The sequence below is a fragment of the Anarhichas minor genome, unplaced genomic scaffold, assembly GCF_050575085.1.
Source record: "Anarhichas minor isolate MPS153535 unplaced genomic scaffold, ASM5057508v1 ptg000024l, whole genome shotgun sequence".
Taxonomy (NCBI): domain Eukaryota; kingdom Metazoa; phylum Chordata; class Actinopteri; order Perciformes; family Anarhichadidae; genus Anarhichas; species Anarhichas minor.
Window position 1 is genome coordinate 9,012,303 of NW_027466470.1, and position 23,544 is coordinate 9,035,846.

The window sequence follows — 23,544 nt, forward strand, 5'->3', positions numbered from 1 at the left end:
ATGGAAAAGTTATAATCATTTCGGTAAACGCACAACACGTGGCACCATTTAAGCCTGGATTTCACAAAACATTAAAATGATGGTTGACAGACGACCGCAACTTTGATTACTGCATTAATATGTCAAAACAGAAGCGTGATCCACAAAGACATTGTCATAGGGAGCTGACGCTGCACCCTTAACTGCTGGTTTAACAGCCCTTCTAAGAAGTTGCATTGTGTCAAATTTGCTTTGTGGAATTTGTCTTCCCTCCCTAAGCTTCTCTATGTAGTCTTGAAAGAGAAAAAGCAATTCACACAACGGTTCTTAAATGTTTAGTTCTTACTTCAAAGCTCATCCAGAAATAAACCCTCTGAGGAGAGGAGAGGAGAGCCAACAATCGGCTGGAAAACACGTGTCTTTGTGTTGTAAATGTGGAGCTTGAAACACGGCCACACCAGCCGCGTGGCTTTTATCATCATGTGGAAAAAATAAATATGGAAATGGGATTTTCTTTTTTTGCGGAGAGAAGACATACAGCACGAGTTGGTTGTTAATCATTATGGGTCAGGATGTGAGAGGAGGGTGAGGTGTTGAATGGATTCATTATGTTCTGCCCTTGCCATTGCAGCTAAAGAGAGATATCAAAAGTTAAATGTTTTAAATTGAATCGGCCAAGATAGTTGTATCACTAGAGCGTGGTTACCAGGATAAAGCCTGCACAGATACGTGTGTCTTGTCTCACATTGCTTTGTAAGGCTACTTGAGTGGAACACTTACTGATTGTCTATAGATTTAAGTATCCAGTGTTCAGAAGTAACTCGTACAAGAAGAGGCCTTCAGAGAAATGTATTTCTGTTATAAATGTGAGTGTCACAGTAGCGTCTTTCTGCCTTCGAACAATCGTTCTTTCTCTTCGAGAATTATCAAGTCAGGAATAAATCTGAATAGTGAATTTATTTGGCATTTCACTTTTACATATTTATGTCCTTCACAATGGGAAGTTGAGCCTTTTCTCAAAGTTCTAAGTCTTTCAACTTTGTACATTCTCAGAATGTGTGCGGGCTGAACAGGGAGAACCAGACGCTCCTCCTCAAATCTCCCTTTGAGCAGATTCCTCCCCACCAGGGGTTTGGATAGAGGGATTAGCTGGCTGCTCTTGTGTTGGTGGTAAAGGGGTTCAGACTGTGAAATGAGAGCATTTGTTGGAGGGAATCAGTGTTATTGAGTCTGTGTGTCAACGTGATTACTTTAATGTCCCACTGGGGCCAAGGAGGGAGTCTTTAAGGACAGGGATCTGGAAACCGGGGTCAGTCTGGACTTCCTGCCCTTGAGACAGTGGCAGAAAGGGTTTCTGCAGCGCTGAAATAGCTGCATGTTGAGATTCGACAAATTTATATTTTCATGCGCACTTGCAGACAATATGCTTTAAGTCGTTATCCTTTATCTAAATGTAAAATGAAAGTAGATAAACTGACATCACTGGATTGAAACCTGCTTTCAGGATGCAGGTATTTTAAAGGGGAACGCTATAAATGTTGTTTATTTCCATAAAGGTCGGGGACTTGTAGGAAAGATTAATGCAGCAAAAGCTTTTGGTCCCAAATGAGGGTCAAACTCAAAAAAACTCTGGATCCCATGGTTCCCCCAACTCAACACGGTAAAACTGGTTGATCGGCCCTTTAATGATATTTAACAACAGACGGCAACCAAATCTGATTTAATAGTCTTCTCTCTTCTCTAAATTATGATCCGTTAATAAAACTTACTTTACATCTAGAAGTCAGATTATTCAATTCATAAAATATGACGATGAAATAAGCTCCATTTGCAAAACCTCAATAGAAATGCAAGTGTAAGAAATGACATTCAGTACAGCCCAAATCTGCTTTTTCCATATGGTCGTGACGGATGCAGGCGCCTTTTTAGGAAAGAGCAATAATACAAAATCAAGCTGCTAGAGGATGCAGTGGTCATGCTGTAGGCACGAGTCACACTTAGATGATGTTGGTAGTTGGACAATACTCACAGTCACAGGAACCATTTCAAAAAATGGTGACACTAGAGAACAGTAAACAATCAAGCTAATGGCTAATGAGTTGCTTACTTAGCAGATGAGTACTCATCGTAACCAGTAAGGCACATTCATGATGAGTCGGAGTGCTTTTACTGACGAAACAAAGAACAAATCAGCTGCATGAAAGAGTCCCAACAGCTGACTGTGAAACACAGCAGACATAGGTCAGCTTATGGTGTTCGACACTGTGATACAATTGAGGTCAGAGGATTCTCGGATAATTGCCAGGCAGTCCTCCTCCTCCTCCTCCTCCTCCCAATCCTATTTGAAACTGGTCCAGGATGTGGAGATTTGACACTTCTATCCCTCTGACCTTGTAGTTTTCCCAGCTCAACTCCACGTCTGCACGAATCCTTTCCTATCATTTTCTGTGACACAGAGCTGCTGAACCTCCCCTACCTCACTTCAGAGGGTGTTATGTCTCAGTGGAGGTGGATAAAAACACACATCTCACTGCCTGCGATTTATAACAATCACACATATTTTTGAAAATCACTCTAGCTTAGATGCACGTCTCTATCGTACCTCTGAAGCACATGACAATGCATGCTAAATGTAGTCTTTAAATTAGGGCTGCAACAATTTGCGGATTAATTAAATAGTCGATGGATAAACTACTATGAATCTGCAGCTATTTCGATAATCATTTAATTGCTAGAGTAATTTAAGCAAAAAGCCACACATCTTCTGGTTGCAGCTTCTCCAATGTGAGGATTTCTTTTGTGATTGTAAACTGAATATCTTTGTTACTTAATTTCAAATTAGTCGACAGTTAAGTGGATAATGAAAATCGTTAGTTCCGGCCCTACTTTTAATTCATGGTTTGGTGATGCTAGTTCATATAATCCTTGTGAATCTCCAAACTCACTGCAGCCACTTCTTTTGCTTCCTCTTTAAATTTGATCAAGATTGATGTTTCTTTTCTTATTTGAGATCCAATTTCCTTCTGATCTCATTCTCTTTAACAACCCTCGGGAAGACGGAACAGAAGCCAGATCAGTCTGCTGCATCTGCTGCACTCCACGGTCGGCCTGTTAGTCCACTGTTTGACGAAACAGGGGCTTGCAGATCGCAACCTTTTTGTGATTTGTGTGTGTGTGTGTGTGGAGGTTCTGCCAGTAAAGCCAAGTGTTGTGTTCTGAATCCACCGTCGCAGCAGGCCAGCAATAGTCTGTCACGACTCTGCTAATTCCCTCAGAGATGTTCTGGTGGGATTGACTCTCTAGCTTCAGCGGCTTTATGGCTCTGTTCAAAATCACGCAGAGACACTACAGAGTTGTCATCCTAAAAGAGGACCAGTGTACGCGCCAAGTGATGAAACCGTGTGGGTGGATGGTGGTATAAATGTACCATGCGTGTTGTGGATTACTTCTACATTCCAGCAAGATATGCGTGTTTATTTCCATCTGCACCTTCATGTCATGGGCTACATTTGACAGAAGGTGTGTTATGACTCCTGCTGTTTGCATAAGCTGTGGCAGTGGTTTGCAATAAATCCAGATGTGAGGAGCTGGCTTTAGCTTTGTGCAGGAAGGAGACGTCTGTGTTGTGGAAACTCAGACCTTAAAATATCTCATGCGCGTCCCACCGCCTCCAGCGGGGGAGTCGACAGCGCTCCAGCCATTGACATCCGGCACTCCGCTAGAGACGTGCAATTGATCGGTTTTAAGTGTTCACATTGCTGATGTTCATGAATTTGAAAGGTGTATTTATACTACCATGCTTTTTATAGGAGTTGATCCATAGTGGCCCAGTTAGTCAAGCGTTGCTGCAATACCTTTGAGGGTTAACTCCTGCAGGAGAGGCTCTGTGGTGCAGCAGTGTAATGTGCTGCATCATCATGCTGTTTAAATAATTGAAAGCTTTGATTTCATATTGCGGTTTTCTGAAAGAAAAAAAGTTCAATTATCTCCAATGACATCATTAGATGTTTGTTTTGTTTTGTTTTAATGTCATTTGGTTTATTATGCGTTTTGTCTTCATCATTGATAATAGTGAAGGTTCACAAATATGAACGGCCGTAACATTAGGAAAACTCTTCTCTTGCAATATAACGCGCTGATTCTGGCGGTACAATCCTTTTAAAATGATACTCTCTTGTTCATAAAAGGCGTAAAAGATGCGATGACTTTCAGTGTACTTCTTGTTGAATGAGTTTACTTCTTTCTCACAGAAACGAGCCAGGGGCCAAGTGCTCTTTGACAAAATATGTGACCACCTCAATCTCCTGGAGAAGGACTACTTTGGCATCACATGCAGAGATGTAGAGAACCAGACGGTAAAGGAAAATGTATAATGTGCTAATTATCAGTTTTTATGAACTTATTATTAAAGTAAGGTTATAGAAGATCCAAATATGCTAAAGGACGTTGAATAACGTGTAAACTTTTTAAAAGTCCATCTGTAAAAGTGCACTTGAGGAAGTCATTTAAAAGAAACATTGTTTTTTATTAATTTGCTCACAAACTTCTGACGACAAATGCGTTTGTCCGTTGCAGAATTGGCTGGACCCTTCCAAGGAGCTAAAGAAGCAGATCAGGAGTAAGTCTAGTAATCTAATAAAGCCACTCGAGTGTTAAGTCTTTAACAGCCCAACAAGGTGTATGCAATTGTAAAATGCTGCTTCAATAATTCAATGTTCTTTCTACTCCTCAGCCGGTCCCTGGAACTTTGCTTTCAACGTCAAGTTTTACCCTCCAGACCCCTCCCAGCTGACTGAGGATATCACAAGGTGAGCTAGCGGCTAATCTACAATTGATGAGTATGCAGGTAAACACATATATCTTTTTTTTAAACCCAGAAGGTTTACAAAGAAAATCCCGATGTTACATTTTATAACAAACTAAATAAGTTGACTGTTCTGTTTGTGTCCTGTTCCTCCCTCAGGTACTACCTGTGTCTGCAGCTGAGAGACGACGTGGTTTCAGGCCGTCTGCCCTGCTCCTTTGCCACCCACACGGTGCTGGGCTCCTACGCAGTGCAGTCTGAACTGGGAGACTATGACCCCGAGGAATTAGGCAGCGACTACATCAGCGAACTGCGCGTCGCACCCAACCAAACCAAAGAGCTAGAGGAGAAGGTCATGGAACTCCACAAGACCTACAAGTTAGTCTCGGCATGGTTTCCTAAACTCTTTCTTTTATGCTACTCGGCATAACTTTTGATCAAGAATGTACTCTTCAGTTATACACTGTGCTGCTTTTGTGAAAAGAGTGGATATGAGACAGAATTCAAAATGTGAAAAGGTTACTGATGTGAGAAAGGTAATAATAGAAGGCTATTCAAATGAGCATATCAACAGTACTTCTCCCAAGGCAAGGCAGTTCCTCGGTGCCGCATGTCTCCAGTGGTACAGGAGGTCCTCAGCCCAGCCTGTCTGCCGCTGCCGCTTAGAAGCTGGGTGAACATATGCCTGAGCTGATTACCTGATGCAGGTGTGACCAATGCCATGTGCCTAGTGGCTGCAGCACCTGAACCTGAACTGAACCTGACCCTGAACTCCGCCCCCTATTCTGGATCTGCTTGGCTTTTCCCCCCTGGTTTGCCACAGTATATATAAAAAATGTACTAGTTATACAGCTTTTAAGTTAAAGCCGCAGATTTCACAATTTCTCTTTTACTATTAAATAATCTTGGTAAAAGAATAGTTAAACACTCTACTACTATGTCACGATTTAGATTGAAAATTGCTCGAAATGAGCCTTCGATTTCGACCTTTGAAGCCAAAAGCAGTAGATGCGACTTCAATTTTGCCCTCCCCGTGAGTCACGTAAACAACAAATGCATCATTAACCGTAAAGCTACATTTTGTTGGCTGCGGAAGATGTAGACACTGCAGCAACCATTGGACAATATCCAAAAATCTGAGACAAAATCGATAAATAGGTTTTTAGAATCTGAGAACCCAAAAGCCACACAGAGCACCTGAGTGATTACAGCCTGGAATAATGCTCTGTTCTGAAAGGCAGCGTGTCTCCGCATTAGATTCATGTTTTCCTGTAAATGGATATCGCTGGCTGTCCTTTGTCTGACAATAATTTGATGCAGTCCTGTGTAGCCTACTGGATGGTGCAAGGCAATGACGGAGCATAGATTTAAGGTCTTTCTAAAGACCCATCTATGCTAAAAATGGATGCACTCATGCTACTCTGTTGCTCTTCAGTTAATGGCATCCATAAAAACGACCATTTTCCAAAAGCTTTCATGCAGTAAAACTGAATTATCCCTGTTTTAGATGGTATTGGTCTCTTATCTCTTTAAGTGTTGCATGTTCACATTGGTCAGAGAGCATCACATCTCTTTGCTGTGCTTTCCCTTGTTTGACCTGTTCTGTTGTGTTCTATCAGGGGCATGACACCAGCCGAAGCAGAGATACACTTCCTGGAAAATGCCAAGAAGCTGTCCATGTACGGCGTGGACCTCCACCACGCTAAGGTAACAAGTCACTGCAAACTGTTATTCTACATTGTTCATATTGGAAAATAATACATTTGTTCACTGAAGTTGTTACTTCCTTTCACAAGTTGGCAAGGGAACTGATTTAAGTGGGGTTTTTTTTAAAATATATTTATAATGTGTATGCAATGACATTTATTTCTATTATCCTTAAAGGAATAGTTCAACATTTGGGAAATTACACTTGTTCACTTTCTTGCTGAGAGTTATTGTGAAGATTGATCTGTCTGTACTTTAAATAGGAAGCTACAGTCGAGTAAGTCTGTTAGCTTCGCTTTGCACAAAGACTAGAAAAAGGGGAAAACATCCATCCTGGCTCTGTACAAAGCGGACAAAACCCAACTACCAGCACATCTAAAGCTCACTAATTAACGTTTTTATTACCTTTGGACACCGCCAGGCTAGCTGTTTCCCCTTGTTTCTAGTCTTTGTGCTAAGCTACCCAGCTGCTGGCTGTAGCTTCATGATTACCGTACAGACATGAGATCCTTCTTTCAATCTCACTCTCTGCAAGGAGGTGAATAAGTTTATTTCCCAAAATGTTGAACTATTCCTTTAAGTTGTACACTAGAATGTCACTCGTGACTCCAGTAATGTTGGTTGTTTCCAAGATGCATTAACGGGATAATTCAGATTATTTTCAGTGGGGATGTTTGAGTTACTTATCTATACTCGGTGTATAGACAGTGAATGACAGTCAGAACACCCACAGTTTGGAGAAAGTACGGAAGCGAAGCAATGTTCTGGTGAGGACGGGGGCAGCAGCAAAACGTATCATTGCAACCTAAAAAAATTGATATCAGTGTCTGCTATATTTATAATATCTTTGATGGGGAACTGAAAGTGAAACTTGTCAATGGGGGTTGTGGCCTTGAAGAGAGCATAAATAAGTTTAGCTTTCCATTCAGTTCCCCATCAGGCTTTCAGACACTTAAACTGATATTGATTCCCCCCCCCCCCCCCCCCCTTCCACAGCAGTACATGGCTTTGCTCCTCTGTTGGTGGTACTCTCTGTTTCTCCAAACTGGGGGCGTTCTTACTGCCAACTATTTTTAAGTAATAAAAGTTCCTCATACAACCCCACTTCGAACTTTGTCTTTTAAGAAGTGTGCGAGTGATATGTTAAAACGTAAATGTTTCTTTCTATGCTAGATGAGACTAGCACATTCCACTCACGCAGTCAAATGTGACGCTTGCCTCCACAACACCGCTGCTTCAAAAACATGCCGGCTGCCACAGTAACGCCTCCGTTTGACATGCCTCTGTTTCGCTGATTGACTGACATTATGTGGATTTGGGGGGTGGGTGGGTGGGGGGTTCTGGAGCCCAGCTTGACTTGGAATGATTTTTTTTGCCATTTCTAATCTGCCGGCCAGATGGGATCGAACGCGTCATTAGAACACAGGCAGCAAAGAGAGAGCTGGATTACAACTGCAGCACCGCTGTCATCGTAAAAGAACATTGCAGTCGTCAGTCTTGATATGAATCAGTTATCAAAAGCGCTTTGAAAGTCAGACTGGGTGTAGATGTGAGCGATGGAGAGGATATTGCCCTCACAGATTTAGAGGACATGACAGAGATGAGGAAGCGGCCTTGATCAAACCGAGTCGACATCAATGCTAACTGTTTGATATGTGAGTCAGTTTTGATACACGAGAACAAATATGTACGTATCAGACCAGCATCCCTATTTTGTCTTCTCTCCTCTCTCATTAAATGCAAAGTTGGTAGGGAGTCTCTATGAATGCTTGGCTCCAACTGAGGGAGAGGTAAGAGGCTGCATCTCATGTGCTTACCTGCGCGCGTGTGTGTTTGGTTTCTACTCGTGCATGGTAACATACAAAGTTGTCATTTCAACATCCCACTGAGACCAATTATTCCTGCTTTGGACCGACGCTTCCCTCTCCGAAAACGACATCATTGGTTTCACCTGCTCGCCTCGTGCTTTGTGCAGTGAAGAGCATCATTTTGTGCTTCATTCACCATTTCCCAAATCTTCACTGTCGCTTAAGCCATTCAGTGCCCCCTTTATTAGTCTTTATATAATGTAACCACAGCCTGCTTGGAGAAGATAAGAGTACCATATGCCTGATTCCACTCTCCACCTGCCTGCTTTACCCTGTTTTTATCACAAACTTGGCTCTGTTCAATTCTACTTTACCCTGCTGTGCACTGGCTCCCTTTAACCTGTAGAGTTAATGGAAGCTTAAGTTGTGTTGAGCACAAAAGGAAGAACAATGTTGTGGTCAGTGGCTTCTTCTATGAGATTGCCAAGGATCCTTTGTTACCAAAGTGACACATTGTGAAGGAGTTTCATTGAAGTAACTTATATATATTTTTTTGCTGTTTTCTTTTCTCCGCCTATTCTTGGTGTTTCAGGACTCTGAGGGAGTGGAGATCATGTTGGGAGTTTGTTCAAGTGGCCTGCTCATCTACAGAGACAGGTTGCGAATCAACCGGTTCGCTTGGCCCAAAATCCTAAAGATCTCCTACAAGAGGAACAACTTTTACATCAAGATCCGGCCCGGCGAGGTGAGAACAAAAACAAGCATTGAAAATAACTTGTTACAGATATCATATGGATGACCAGAGCTGGGGGATAATCTGATCCACCTCTGATTCTGTGTTTGAGCTAACCCTTTGTGCAACACAGGCTAACCACAATTAGCCTCTATTTCAGCAGCATTTCAGAGGTGCACCAAACCATCGAAATTGCTGCCCAACATAAACACACTTGACTGATGTTTCATAAAGGAAATACTGTGATGCTGCATATTTTCTATAAACTGTATTGGCTTTGCTATGTGGGCGCTGCAGAGCTGTTTTAATGTAGGATATATGGGATTTGGATATGAAACAGGGAGATTTTGACATCTGTGGCAAAAATAATGGGACACTGGGTCATTATTTATATAAGCAGTTACTTTTCTGCAGATGTAAACCACTAGTATCATGTTAGCGTTTAACATAGAAACATGCATTGGTGTAGTATGTAGTGAATCTCACCGCGGTGTTTTGTCCCTGTTGCAGTTTGAGCAGTTTGAAAGCACGATTGGTTTCAAGCTTCCAAATCATCGCGCTGCCAAAAGGCTGTGGAAGGTCTGTGTGGAGCACCACACCTTCTTCAGGTAAGAAACAGACGACCTTTGACTGTGGTAGCAAAGAGCTTTTGGAGCTGCTGCAGGTAGCTTATTAATAGAAAAACTACTCTCATATTTCCCTAACTGAGATGTCATTATGTTGTCCTGTTCTGGTATCAGGTACGTGGTCGCTGGCAGTAATTAATCATTCAAAAACATTTCCCTTAACGGCAAAAAGACGGTATTTTTTCCAGAGTTGGACTCTGAACACAAGCTACTTTGTTTTTTTTGCATCCTTTGTTGTTAATTTGTCAGTCATGCCACTCCTGTAAACATACGTTGACTGATAATCATCTGGGATGATTTCTTTGTAGTGAAACAGAAGCAGTGCGCAGAGTGTTGGTAACTGTTGCCATTTGGACAACATGTGAAGTTGCTTTGTGCCGCTTTAAGCAAAAATGAGTCTCTTGGGTTCTTTTGAGTAGCGAGCCAAGCTCGAGGGCCCTCTGGAGACTATTCAAATGAGTAGGAGTTGTAATGTTTTTCAGTGCATAGCGTAATCTGTGTTATTTCCGTTTTGATTAATGTTAGTGTTTGTAACTCGTGACAGGCTCATATCCCCCGAGGCTCAACCAAAGAAGTTCCTGAGCCTCGGCTCCAAGTTCCGCTACAGCGGCAGAACGCAGGCCCAGACCCGCAGGGCCAGCTCCATGATCATCAGACCTGCTCCGCTCTTCGAGCGCTCCTCCAGCAAACGCTACAACATGTCGCTCAGCTTAGATGGAGGTGAGGAGCAGTTGAGGGTTTTGATGAATGGCCGAGTAAAGTGCCACCCAAGTGGAAATGTCATTTAAAGATGTTCATTTATCCAGTTCATTTTGATTAAGGGCATTTTTAGAAGCTACTTTGTGTCACCTGCACACATTTTTCATTTTTAGATGTTCCTTATTTTCGAGATGGATATAAAGATAAATGTGCTTTGCACCTTAAAGCCTGTAAAGATAAGATGTCAGGGACACTTCTGCAGTGATGAAGCCACAATGTGCAGGAGAAAATCCAACGCTTTATTCCGCTGCTCACACTTCTCCCAGACATTAAAAAACAGACCGTAGGTGTCCATGAAACGTCACTGGTTCCACTCCGTCACGTCCAGCTTTTGTCCTCCTGTCCTCCAGCACCAATGACGGAGAACCACGAGACTCTGATGAAGGACAGCGCCGATGATGGGGCGGCCAAAATCATCACCAAGGGAGACATCATCACCACGGTAACGACGGAGAAGAAGGCCGAGGAAGAGAAGGCGGAGCAGGAGGACGCTGGGATGGATGCTGCTGAGACGCAGGAACCGACCACCACAACACCGCTCAGACATGACACGAAGGTAAACTGCTTTCGACCCGGTTCGGTTCAGTCAGAGCTGCGTTCATTTTGGACAAAGGAACTTTGGAGAGGCTTTAGTTGTCTTTGTATTTGGTTCAAAGGGAGTGATGATGAGTGAATGTATACACGTATGCCATCAGCTTGTCAAAGAAACAGATGTTTCTTAGAAGCTGCTGCGTTTTTATCTTTTTATGTCCCTTTTTTTGAGATTTTAGTTTTGTTTTCTTTGTTAAAATACTTTTTAAAGGCTGATGAAAATGTCCCAGTTGCTTTCAGCTTAACCCACTGCAGCAGACAAGGCCTAAGTGCTTCTTCTCATCTTGTGTGCGCTTTACTAATTAGCTTTTCTTTTCTTGTCCTTCCTTTGACCCCACACTATACTCGTGTGTGTGTCTGCTCATGCGTATTCGCCCCTTTCCCCTTCGCACATCTCCATTTACACACTCTTCGTTGACATTTCCCTCCATCAGTGCTCCTCCCATGTGTACACAACCGACCCCCTCCGCTCTGAGCTCTCTCTCCCCTCATCTCCTGTTTCGTCACCTAAAGTGCGGCGGAGGCGCAGGGAGAACACGCGTAAGCGGGCCTCGTCGGTCAGTCCAGCCAAGAGCTCCGCTGGGTGCCGCCGCCGGCAAGCCCACGCCGACCGCAAGGCCGCCCTGCTGGACGAGCAGGTGCTGCTGCTCTCGGCCCGCAAGCAGAGGCTGGAGCAGGGCAAGAGCCGCGGCGGCACGCTCTTCTCCTTCTCCCTGCACCTGCCCGACCTGTCCTCCTTGCTGGATGAGGACGGCTACATCTCCTTTCCCGACATGTCAGAGATGCGCTTCCTCCCTATGTGCGCGCAGCACTTCCTGCCTATTAAGTCACCGTCACTCATCCCCTGCTTCCTCTTCATCTTCTTCTTCCTGCTCTCCACCTCCTTCTCCGTCCCTTACGCCCTCACCCTCTCTTTCCCCCTGGCGATGTGCCTCTGCTACCTGGAGCCCAAGGCAGCCTCCCTGACCGCTTCCATAGCCCAGGGCTACCATGACCATGACAGTTCAGAGGAAGAGGAGGTGTGTGTGCGAACGTCTGTGTGTTCCAGTACCCGCCTCTGGCTTAGATTGGTAGTTCATTATCAACAGTTAACCCCCTATTGTCCTGTCCTGTATCTCGCTCTGCTGTTTCACCAGTTCAGAGCCGACCTGGAGACTGTGTCTGTCCCAGTGTCTGTCAGTTCTCCTACTTTCAGAACCTCATCTCTGCCCCGTCACACTCTCACCCTGTAGACTACATCCTCATCAGCATCACACAGAGATGAACCTGCAAGTCCCTCCATTTTCATATTTGATTGGCTTGCATTTAATTTCACCTTAACGAGCGGGTTAGACACAAATATTGGGGACTTTTTACTTGCGTCAGCCTGAATTTTGTCTTCTTGAGACATTAACATCACTAACAAATCACCATAAAATAACTCATGCAGTGTGAAACAGTTCATTGTGGAAATATTTCAATATTTGACTGTGCCTGTTAATTATTGATAATGATGATTTGAAGAACTCTCGTATCTTCATTTAGTCACTAATTCAAATATCACGAAATATCATATTCTAAAGCATAGCCTTGTGCCTAACCCATCTCAGTGTTCTCATCTACATTCATGGTATCGCAGTGTAGAAAGTGACCGCTACAAAATCAACAACTGCTGCACGGAAACACGACGCACTCAGTCTCTCTGCATTGCTATCTGAGTCAAGCAAAGCAGCACTAATTAGAATGAATGATTTAAATTTGAACGGCTGAAAAGGGCTAAAAGCAGCTGACAGGAGAGTGCGAAGATGTTTCTCCCCCCCCCCCCCCCCCCCCCAGTAACACCCTTTTGAATCACAGATGTATGTAAACCACGCTGTGTTGCAGAGAGACTGTGACAGTTAAATTAAATGCATCCAGATCACCCCTAGTGTCAACATGCATGGAGAGGAGGGAGGAGGGCCTGAAAGTCAGGTTACTGTTCGTTATATCAATTTTTTACTATCCAGCACACAGCAAATGTTTTACACACACATTCAGGCATGCCCCAAATCCAGAGCATATTTGATGTTACACCTAAATGTCAAAGTGACTGACCGAAGGTTTCAACTTCCTCTGAGTCTGTTTTGCTTGCTTACTTTTTCATTTGCTTTTTTACTTCTGTTGTTCTTTTCCCAACCCTATCTGCAGTGTTGTCTGATAATGTGTAGCTTACAGAAACAACCAGTGCATTTCCATTTGTTCCATTTGTGGTTTTGAAGAATCTCTGACGATGAATGCATTTTCCAGGGGTTTTAAAAGTTGGGTTCTTGTTGTTTTCTTGCTTGCCACTCGGAACGGTTTTGGTCTGTTTGCGAAAGCAGACTGACAGCGAACAAACTGACTTTGCCTTTGATGGAGAGATGACCGCCACTGAGGTTTGTACATCAAGGAAAGACGTCATATTGAAGGCATGAAAAAGGGAAATAAAGTAATGCTGAATCATAGAAAGAATTTGTAGAATTTGTGTACAAGGTCCGCATGCAACGCATGCATTCCATCTTGTTATGCCCATTTAGTGACTACCTTACAATAGAGGGCAAACGCCATGACGGCCCTTTCACTTTGGCTCTCTATAGCTGAACCTCGCCCCCTTACTGAACATTGCTACACACTTCAAGCTTCAATTTTCTTGTGAGAATCTCATTAAAGCGGTCTTAGGAATATGCAGTTAATAATAGTGACGTCATTCTAAAAGACTGAGCCTGAAGCTGCATGTCCCAGGAAAACAATCGGCAACAACTCGACTGCAGGTAGTAAGCTAATTAGCTGCACATGCTAGCGGTTGCAGCATATGCTACAGCAAAGAAATGCGTTGTTTAATCCATTCCTTACACTTCTGTGCACAGCACTTCCACCTGTAGAGAACATTGAAGCTTGACAGGCCCGCCATGCCGAGTTATGGCTGCTGAGGCTGTGATTGGACAAATGCTGTTTGGGGGAGGGGTTTAGCGAAAGCTCAATTTCTGTCACAATATTCTTTACTTGTTAAATTCAACCACCATCGTTACCCTCTCGTATCTCTGCGCTTGCCGCTCCGTTTAGCTCACTTTCTCTTCCCCTTCACCTGATTCACCCCGGTGCGTTTCTTCTTGTCTTAATGAGCCCTTTCCTCCTTGTCTCACGCTCTCTGTCCTCCCCTCTTTACTTGCTGTCAGTCGGACGCAGACGATGACTCTGAGATGCGGACTCAGGTACACTGGGCTCGCTTCATGGCCCCGCTCAGTGCATCACACCACCGCCGCCAGATGCACTGAGCCGCTTTGTCTCTTTGTGCCGTCGCTCCACCTTGGCTTGCCTGCCGCCGCTTCTGTTTATATGCTCACTATCAGACCACACACACCAGACTGACCATTCACTTCAGACTGCTGCTGCAAAGCTGTCGCTGCTTCTAAACACATCATTCCAGCTCATTTTCAAGTGCTATTGTTTGTAAATGGTGGAGTCCTGTTTCCTTTCCTGTTGCTGCAACCAAGAGTCTGATTTCACAGTTTTGAAGTTTTTTTTTTCTTTCTAATCCATGGCTTTTACAGTAAGTTGACTTATGCCATCAGGTTATCATTTACAGCTATATAGCAGAAGACAAAGCTCCCAATATCTCCTAACAAGAGTCTAAATTAAACATGGCACCTTTAACTACAATACATCTCCCCTCTTTTGTCTTTACAGTATAGTTTCATAAGACGAGTAAAAGGGGAAAACGTTTTTATCAGGCACAGTAATCTGATGCTAGAGGTTGGTAAGAAAACAATGCATTGAATGATTGAAATATGCATGCAGGTGCTTTTTGTATGAAGAATCCTAACTGATAACAAATACGTCTAGCGCACCAGTAACTCTGCCAGTGTTACATTGTGTTTTCTGGAGTTCCTGTGTGAATTACAGCATTTTTATCGAACCGAGTTCTTGCTGTGAGCATCCAACTACATTTTTGTGAGAGATAAAGAAACTTATTAGTCAGTTTTTGTGGCGGTGTTAACTTCTAATGAGATTTGGGAGTGTTGTGCTTAACTAAACCTGTAAAACTAAATCTGTGAATCTATGCATGAATATTTATTTTCCTTGAATTAAGTCCTAAATGCTCCTTTTAGCATTTAAGAACAAGCTGCTACTCTTAGTTACAGCTGCCGTGTGATTGGACATTTTGCCATTGTGTTGCTGTTTGTGCGAGCTGTTGCACAGGTAGCCTGCAGTGAACACAATGAAGCTTACAATGCAGTTTATTCAAGTCTGCGTTGGTTGATTCCAGACTTTTTTCAGAACTGCATTTAAGGCGTTTATGTTTTTTTTTGGTAATTCATTGGATTTGCAAGCTACCGTTGCGTTCATAAAGCATGGCCGTCGTTCCCTCCGCGCTGCTCCTGGCCTCACCTCCTTGTATCACATGGTTGACCGGCTACTGTAGGACACCTCGCCTCCGGAAGAGATGGTCAAACACCAGACCAACATCAGCGAGCTGAAGCGCTCCTTCCTGGAGACGGGCGAGAGCACGCCAGGCCTGACGGAATGGGAGAAGAGGCTCTCGTCGTCCCCTGCGCGCTCACCCAGAGCGGACGAAGCGCCAATGATAGAGCCGCTGGAGCTGCAGGATGTAAGCTGCAGTCCTCAGCAGACTGAATGATGTGTGTGTGCAGCATGACATCACCGGGGAGATAAACAAAGACGTCAATCTGAAGAGTGTTTGCGTAATACGTCATAGTGCAGTCATTTCAATAGTCATAAACGGTCTGTTGCAGCACATTTATATAAATAGCTCTAGTGCATATTCATATTATATTCTTTGCCACTATCACCTTATGTCTCTGCTATATCTAAACAGCAGCTGATAATAAACATGTTAGTTTGTCTGTGTAATAGATGGTGCCGTCATTAATCCCTAATACGATTGTTGTGCTCAGTGACATTACTTGCTGGAGTACGGAGCAGTTTTATCCTTTTTCTTGCGCTGCGTTACATAATCTGATGGACTCGCGCAGGACAAATGAGCGGCTCTAATTAGTCTCTGAGGACTAATCGCTGACTAATCAATATGACTGACTGAAATGAAAAGAAGCAGATTCACTGGAACCGCTTTGGGATCTGGATCATGTCCTTTCTTGTTTGTCTCAAGCTGTGACCTTTTGTATTTATTTGTTTGTTTGTTTCCTTCTTTAGGCTAACGAAGAGCAGCCGGCAGGAGAAGAGACAAAAGAGGAGGTAGAACCTAAAGCCACTGAGGTAAGTTGCGTCCTCTTTGTTTCTCACCTGTATTTTGTGAGTGTGGTGTTGTTATGCCCTTTGTTTCCATGTAGCTCCAGACGAATCTGGACACCGGCACAGTTGTACTCATACTACTTCACATGTACAGTTTCTCCACTTTATTTCCCTTATCTGCCCTTTTTCTATCACTCTGAAATTTTAATTGAAGCTTGAAAGGCACTAACATAACTTGTGAATATGAATTAAGCCTTTTAAAAATTGATATCCGATAAGAATCAAATCAAATGTAACTTTATTATCCAAAAGAGGAAATTCATTTGGTCAGAGGGGTGACAACAATACAAAAAGTCATATTACAGAAAACAGATAAAACAATAAGGACAGTGTGTCCCACATAAAATAAAGATAATACTACCATATATGTGCAGAGAAACTAGGTTCAAAACTAGATCTAAACAGTGCATTTTTGTCCAAGTCTTTATGGAGCTCGGTCTTTCTGTGTGTCCTCTCTATATCAATAGTCTCCTGAGCTTATTGTCCTCGTCTTGGCTTTGTGATGCCCTTTGTCTATTAACCTAAACGATCCATTTCCAATAAGCCAAGTGTCTCCTCCAGGCGGCAGGATATCTGGTGAAATATGTGGTGGATAGTATCGCAACAGATTTGGCCTCCTCCTCTGGGCCACACGGGATTAGTCTGTCAACCACTATGGACGACGACGTCTTCGTGGACGGGACCCTCAGGGACGTGGACGAGGTGTCGGAGAGGGCCGAGATGAAGGTCAGCCCCGGAGCCGTCAGACAGGAAGTGGTCCAGGCCATCAGTGACAAGAAAGGGACGCTCATTATCTTGAAGGAGGCTGACGATAAAGCAGACGCAGAGGGCAAAGAGACGAGTGCTGCAGGTGACGAAGAGGAGCCTGTTGTCCCTGGAGAGGCCGAGGCTGAGGAGAACGAAACGCTGTCTGCCTCTAAAGAGAAAGAATCTATCAAAGAAGACACTTCTGATGTTATAGAAGCCAAAACCACTGTGGTCAAGATGCAGAGTCCGAAGATGGAGATAAAAACGGATGACATGACTCAGACTAAAGGTACTGACTCGCCTAAAAAGGCCATGGCATCCTGGATATCTGAGGCCGTGAAGACCGAGGCTTCCGAGGTCATCAGTGTGTTGACAAAGGAAGTAAAAGAGACAAAAACGTCTGACGCCCTGCAGCTGAAAGAAGAGTTCTTCACCTTAGAAGAGATCCAAACAGAGCCGTCAAAGTCCAGCGTGTCTCAGATTACAGTTTCTGAATCCTCTACTACGTCCTTAGCAGTGGTACTGTATGAAAACTAAAAGCAACAGCTCTGTTTTGGCTTCCTCCCTCCATATCTCCACCACCACCCTCAGCCTACCCCATCGCCTTTTCTTCAGCAGCAGCCAAACCAGTCTAACAACCGTGTAACCAAGCGCTCTGCATGGCTAATTGTCCTTTAACACCCAGCGTTTACTCTCACATTTCCCAAACCGCCGGTTTCTGTTGCTTCTCTTTTGATACAACGGTTTGTTTTTGAGTTTGTTGACGGCTGAAACGGCTCGCCTTGCCTTAGCAGCTGGCTCCCACAGCTGATAAGGAAAGAAATGTCTGGCTCCTGTTTGTTTTCTACCGTTTCGCTCCGCTGCACCATTCCTTTCTTTCAGCTCTGTTATCAGTTCCCTGAAAGCAGTGACTTAATAACCCTGGCTCGGTGCCACAGCTGCAGCTTTTCCCACTTCATCCTCCCAAAATCCCCTTCTGTCTCCGGAACGCGTCAGGAAAACAAATTGTATGGGTCTACCTGAAAAGAGATTTCACTGTTCTTAAGTAACCGAAAAGCAGATTAGTTGAAGTTTGCTGCTGGTGGATCCAGCGATCTGATTTTCATTTGAGGTTTTGGGATTTGCTACACAATGGTATTCCATACAATATTTACTTTTCTGTTTCCTTTTTGATTTTCCCACCCTCTCTCCCTTCACGCTTTGTCCTGGTGTTCACTGTGACTTTTTGACTTTCCTCTCTTTTTCCTTCTCTCTGTTCTTGTGTCCGTCCGTCCTTCTGTCCCATCAGTCTACGCTGGGATGGGTTTCCTCCTCTGAAAAGGTGACCCCCCCCCCCCTCCTCCTCTCTGGTCCTCACAGATTTACAAATGCAACACTGCAATGGTTTTGGCGTGACTGAAACCTTTAAATGTCTTTTTAAATATCCGTGCCTACAGTATGTGATTCCACAGTGAACGTATAACCGACACAACAATGTTCCTTTGTCAGGTGTGAGGTGAAGCCTCCTTGTACTGAGGGGATTTTATCAGAAACATCCTCTAACGGCACATTCATCATTCACAGGGATCCGCTGAACCGGAGGAGAAGATGGTGGTTGCCACGGAGACAGAGGCAGCACCGGCCGAGTCGACAGGGCCAACGGTGAATATCCCGTCCACAGAGGCCGAGCCGGCGCACGCCACAGCGGAGCTCACAGTCGCGTTAATGTCAGCAGAGGGGGAGCGAGATAATGTAGACGTGTCGCGTGAAGATATTAGTGGCGTCGGTTCAGCAGATCCAGCAGCTGTATCCGGTGTTCCAGGCACTGCGCCGTATTCAGAGCCACCTCAACCGTGTGCATCTGTGGAGCTCGCAGCAGAAGTACAGCCGGTAGCAACGCGTTTAGAGTCAGACGAGAGCCCGTCTGCAGCGCTGACCTCGGCAGCAGAAGAGATAAATGAGGGAGTAATAGATGAGGGAGAGGTTGCTGGCGTCGAGGGGGAGGCGTTTATGTCAAAACGTGAAAATGATAGTTTGAGATTCACTGTTGCTCCTGCATACATCAGATATTGTGAAAAGGACGAGGAACACGATGAAGAGGAATCGGCAGGGAGTTGTTTGGAGGCTTTGGAGGAGGAATTGTTAGATTTAAACAACACAGGGGAGAGAAAGCACACAGAGGTAGATGGTAAGAGAGTCCAGTTCTCCAATCACGTGCAGTATTTCGAGAAACAAGCGTTTCCCTCTGAGTTAGAAAATAGGATACAGGTGGTGGACAAATGTTCACCAGCAGAGGATGAGGGTCAACAGAGCTTTCCAGACATCTTGAAGCCTTTGCCCTTTGAGAAAGAGAAATACCACCACGCACAGATGGACAGCTCAGAAGATGAAGTGGAGACAACAGAGGACGAAGAGGCAGATGGAAAGAAGGAAGAGCTGGAGGAGGAGCCCGATGAGGAAGAGCTGAATTTGAAACTGGCACACGACTGTGTCGACGAAAAGGTTTCAGAAAATATGGTATCGGAGGAAGCGAAGAAAGAAGAAATAGTCCGAGCTGAAGAAAAAGAGGAACGAGACCAGAAGTCCCGCCCACGCGAAGTGACTCTGACTGAACCCCTTACCTCTGACGGCTGTCTCAGCCAGCCACCTCCAGCCGTGTCTCAGTCGGAGGTAACCCTGCATCAGCTGCGGTGGCTTCAGCCTCGGCCCTGCAACCTCACCGCCACCCTCCCCTCCTGCCAACACAATCTGCCACTAATAATCAAGGGCCAAACCTCGAGCGAAAGCATGGACATGCGTCTAACTTCACAGTTTGTTGCGGAGCAGATCAGGGGACCTTTCTTTAATATGATGTGGCGCACACACTTGATTGAAACCTTGTGATTTGCATTCTCCAGCATCCCCGTCTTCAGCGGATCAGGGACTCTAATGCATGACTGCATGCTCGTTTAGAGATTCAAGCTCTTCAATGGCGGCCTTTGGCTTAGTTTATTAGCATGCGGCATTTATTTGTGTTAATTTGATTTTGTGCACAACAGGGTGGAGCTATTCTAAGAACAAAGTTAACAGTGAGCACTTACAGAGATCTGTTTTGGACATGCCAGTTAATTGAATTGGAGCTCAGATGGTTTTGGCGCTGCTGTACTCCCTCTGCATGCATTTATTTGTGCCCATTTTGTCCATCAGGGCCTTGACGTCGTCGAGGTGGGAACCAAAGAGGTGCCTGTCGTCCACACGGAGACAAAAACTACCACCTATGAGTCTGCAGAGGTACAAACGATGACGTTGCCTCCATTTTACATCCTGCACCATTTTGAAAAACATGACCGATTGTTGGGATTAAAGAATAGTTCTGTAGTTGGCTTTAAAAAAAGGAATCTGCCCTAAAAAGCAAAGCTGGGATCAGCAATAATTTATTTTATACACACACAGCAGATTCAGAGCTTTATTATCCTTCATTTAGAGTTGTGTTTGTGTCCACCTAATGAATGGAAGTTATAGAATGAAATATGAACTCTCTGTTTGGCTCTCTGCTACCTCCTGGAGGAATTATCTGGCTAAATGCTCCCCCGTGTTCAACAGTTAGTTTCTTCTGCGGTTGGAAGTGTAATGTGGGATTTTAGAGCTTTTTTTTCAGTTAATCAGTTAATGCAGCTTTACCACAAATTACTGTTGAATAATATTAGCTAGGAGCCCATTAAATGTGGTGTAGCGGGTAGTTTGACTTTATGTAGAGAACAAATATAACTTGTCGTTTCCTAATGGAGTGTTTTGCTCGTCAACAGGTTGACACTAACGGCGACATAGACCCCGGGGTGTTGCTGAGTGCTCAGACAATCACCTCGGAAACCTCCAGCACCACGACAACCACACACATCACAAAGGTCAGGGGTCATCTATTGTCCCTTTTCCGTCTCTTAACGCTTGAAGCTTCAAGCACGACTGCAGCCGATGCAGCTCGGCTTCAGCCTTTCTTTACTGCAGAACTTTAAAACAGTGTGCGTGTCTCAGATCACCATAGGTCTGTGTTTCTCCATGCCGGAGTCATCACGAGCTCTTAAGTTCATGAAAAGTCTGAATTTTATTTTTACGTTTACACTCGCACAGCCTTCTTGTCGTCTGGCCCAAGGATTTAGACTCATACAATAAGTATATAGCATGATAAAAACCTAAAGTTTTAAGCTTCAGGATGTTTGTTGCCGTATGCTTTTGTGTGCGCATTGACTCTTAAGTCGTCTCCCTGCTCTCCGTTGGTCAGACGGTGAAAGGAGGAATATCAGAGACAAGGATTGAGAAAAGGATCGTCATCACGGGAGACACAGACATCGACCACGATCAGGTCTCTCAGAGTTTACATACCGCTTCTCATTCATTCTCCTCTGTCCACCTTATTTTTCTTTGCTTGTTAAGTCAATAAATGGATTTGAGCGATGACCATGAACAAGTAAAATGCTAGTGTGACCCCTCGGGACCTTATCTTGTACTTTGCGAGCATAGTACAGCCAGATATAGACGGGCTTAGCATGTGATATTTTGCACAAGACATTAACTCGTGATGTGACTTTAACAAATACTGGAAGTATGACAAATGTGTGACTAAAAGTGGCTTCCCTTTGTTGGCTCATATTGACTCACAATGAAACATCCCTGCTCCCTCCCTGCCTTCCCCATTTTCTGTCTCCCCCTGGTGATCCCTTCTGGGACTGCACTCCCGTATATAGGCTCTGGCTCAGGCCATAAAGGAGGCTAAAGAACAGCATCCTGACATGTCAGTGACCAAAGTAGTGGTTCATAAAGAGACAGAGATCACGCCAGAGGAGGGGGAGGACTGACCCAGGTAAGACAACAAGGTCCCAGTCCTGGTCCCAGCCCTGTCCGTTTTTAGTCTGGTCTAGTTTTTGATGTGGTCGGACTGGGTTTTTTTTTTTTTTTTTTTCAAGCTGGTCTCCATTCTCGGGCATGCTGCTTTTCCCATCAGCACTTCTTCTCACTGGTACAGACAGCCCTGCTTCTGTAGCACTTACAGCTAATGCATCATGCTGTCATTCCAGCTCCACTCCCCCTGCAGGGAAAAGGTTGGCTGATGCGTGTGTGTGTGCGCACACACACACAGACACACACACACCGGATATTATAATCTCAACTCGTAATGACAAGGCTTAAAAAGCCTTTTTACAGCAACGCTGCTGTCTCATGCGAGCTCTTGTAATTTGACTGCAACACTCCCCCCCTGCTGGAAAGAAACACAATTCCATTTGTGTTAGAGAGCTTGTGTACTAAACATGTACCACAGACCCGCCCGTCTTCTTTATAAAGACATGTGGGTTGTCATTTAAAAGAAAATACAACCACAACTTTGAAAATGTGGAAAACCGGAGACAATTTTAGCTTTTTTTGATTTGAAAAACAAGTACGGTTGAAAGAGTTGTGACCTGCATGTCGTGCAGTACTCTGTAAAAACACCGAGTATACATCGTTATGTCTACATTGTGCAGCCTCACAAAGGGCAGCAGCAGTGATGAGCGATTAAATACCGGCCCAACCGGCTTCTGCTTCTCAGAGCGCTCAGTCTGTGTGCAAAGAACCCGCGTTGACTGAAATCTGATCTCAGGTGAAGACAGATCTGCTTTCGTCTATTTTCAACGAGAAAAAACATAAACTTTAACTGGGCAGCTTTGTAAATTACCACTTGTACAAATATTATGAGTAAAAATCTGTTGTATTTGCAGAAAATAAACCGTGAATCGATGCTAATTTGTATTAAAACACATAGTTTTGCACCTCACTGCAGTCTTTATAGGGAGCAGTGTTTATCAGTGAATCCTGACATTGTCTAACTATCTCTCGGAAACTTGTGTTTGAAACAATTTGTGACATCCTGCTCCTTTTAGTTGCACTCTTCCTTTCTGTGTGTGTGTGTGTGTGTGTGTGTGTGTGTGTGTGGTGGAGGGGTATAAATAGGTCAGCAGTCCTTTTGGCAGTGTGTCTGCAGCCTTCACAAATGCAGCCGTTTGTGTTTCAACTTGCCCGCTGGCAGTATTGTGAGGATTACTTCAGGTGTGGAGCTGTGTGAGGGAACCTCTCATTCCATTGCACCCAGAGCATGTCATCGTTACAACCTCGCCACCTTCTCTCTATCAAACATTTTTAAATCTGGAATTGCCCAGTTTTATTCTAATTCACCTTTTTTCGGCTCTGCAGCTCGTTATTTCACCAGCTTTTAACTGAAGCGATCCCAAGGCGCAGGGTTTGGGATGACGAGCGTGCATGTGTGTACTCTCGTGACTCACCAGATGGGAATGCTTGGCTTTGTTTCTGCGGCCTTGCCCTCAGTCCTTTTTGTGCGTGTGTGTGTGTGTGTGCTGTTTAATATCGGTGTGTCAGAACTGCTGTGTTTCTGAGTATCACTATTAACATGATACTAAATGTTTCTTTTCTCTGGTTGTTGGGATGCTTGCCCTCTTTCCACTGTAGATACACACAGAGTGTTTGGGCCAAACAGTATCAGGAAAATGTGTAGTAACAATGTCAGAAATGAAAAGC

The 23,544-nt window shown here is 44.3% G+C and overlaps 1 protein-coding gene across 10 annotated transcripts in view; it reads left to right on the forward strand.

The window, feature by feature from the left end:
• LOC142956078 (band 4.1-like protein 3) overlaps positions 1 to 23,544 on the forward strand; it is a 44,925-nt gene that overhangs the window by 19,535 nt on the left and 1,846 nt on the right. For 6 of the 10 annotated variants that reach the window (XM_076097392.1, XM_076097387.1, XM_076097384.1 and 3 more), the window contains exons 4-22: positions 4,230 to 4,334; positions 4,555 to 4,597; positions 4,712 to 4,787; positions 4,943 to 5,161; positions 6,403 to 6,490; positions 8,891 to 9,043; positions 9,542 to 9,639; positions 10,202 to 10,377; positions 10,767 to 10,972; positions 14,181 to 14,216; positions 15,428 to 15,613; positions 16,177 to 16,239; positions 16,837 to 17,541; positions 18,311 to 18,343; positions 18,586 to 18,663; positions 20,188 to 20,271; positions 20,787 to 20,885; positions 21,260 to 21,340; positions 21,723 to 21,838. In XM_076097392.1, the coding sequence (XP_075953507.1) occupies positions 4,230 to 4,334; positions 4,555 to 4,597; positions 4,712 to 4,787; positions 4,943 to 5,161; positions 6,403 to 6,490; positions 8,891 to 9,043; positions 9,542 to 9,639; positions 10,202 to 10,377; positions 10,767 to 10,972; positions 14,181 to 14,216; positions 15,428 to 15,613; positions 16,177 to 16,239; positions 16,837 to 17,541; positions 18,311 to 18,343; positions 18,586 to 18,663; positions 20,188 to 20,271; positions 20,787 to 20,885; positions 21,260 to 21,340; positions 21,723 to 21,833 (2,640 nt within the window). In that variant the 3' untranslated portion in view covers positions 21,834 to 21,838. Of the gene's footprint in view, positions 1 to 4,229; positions 4,335 to 4,554; positions 4,598 to 4,711; positions 4,788 to 4,942; positions 5,162 to 6,402; positions 6,491 to 8,890; positions 9,044 to 9,541; positions 9,640 to 10,201; positions 10,378 to 10,766; positions 10,973 to 11,441; positions 12,027 to 13,346; positions 13,401 to 14,180; positions 14,217 to 15,427; positions 15,614 to 16,176; positions 16,240 to 16,836; positions 17,542 to 18,310; positions 18,344 to 18,585; positions 18,664 to 20,187; positions 20,272 to 20,786; positions 20,886 to 21,259; positions 21,341 to 21,722; positions 21,839 to 23,544 lie in introns of all 10 variants that reach the window. The other 4 variants (XM_076097393.1, XM_076097391.1, XM_076097389.1 and 1 more) reach the window with 4 other exon arrangements.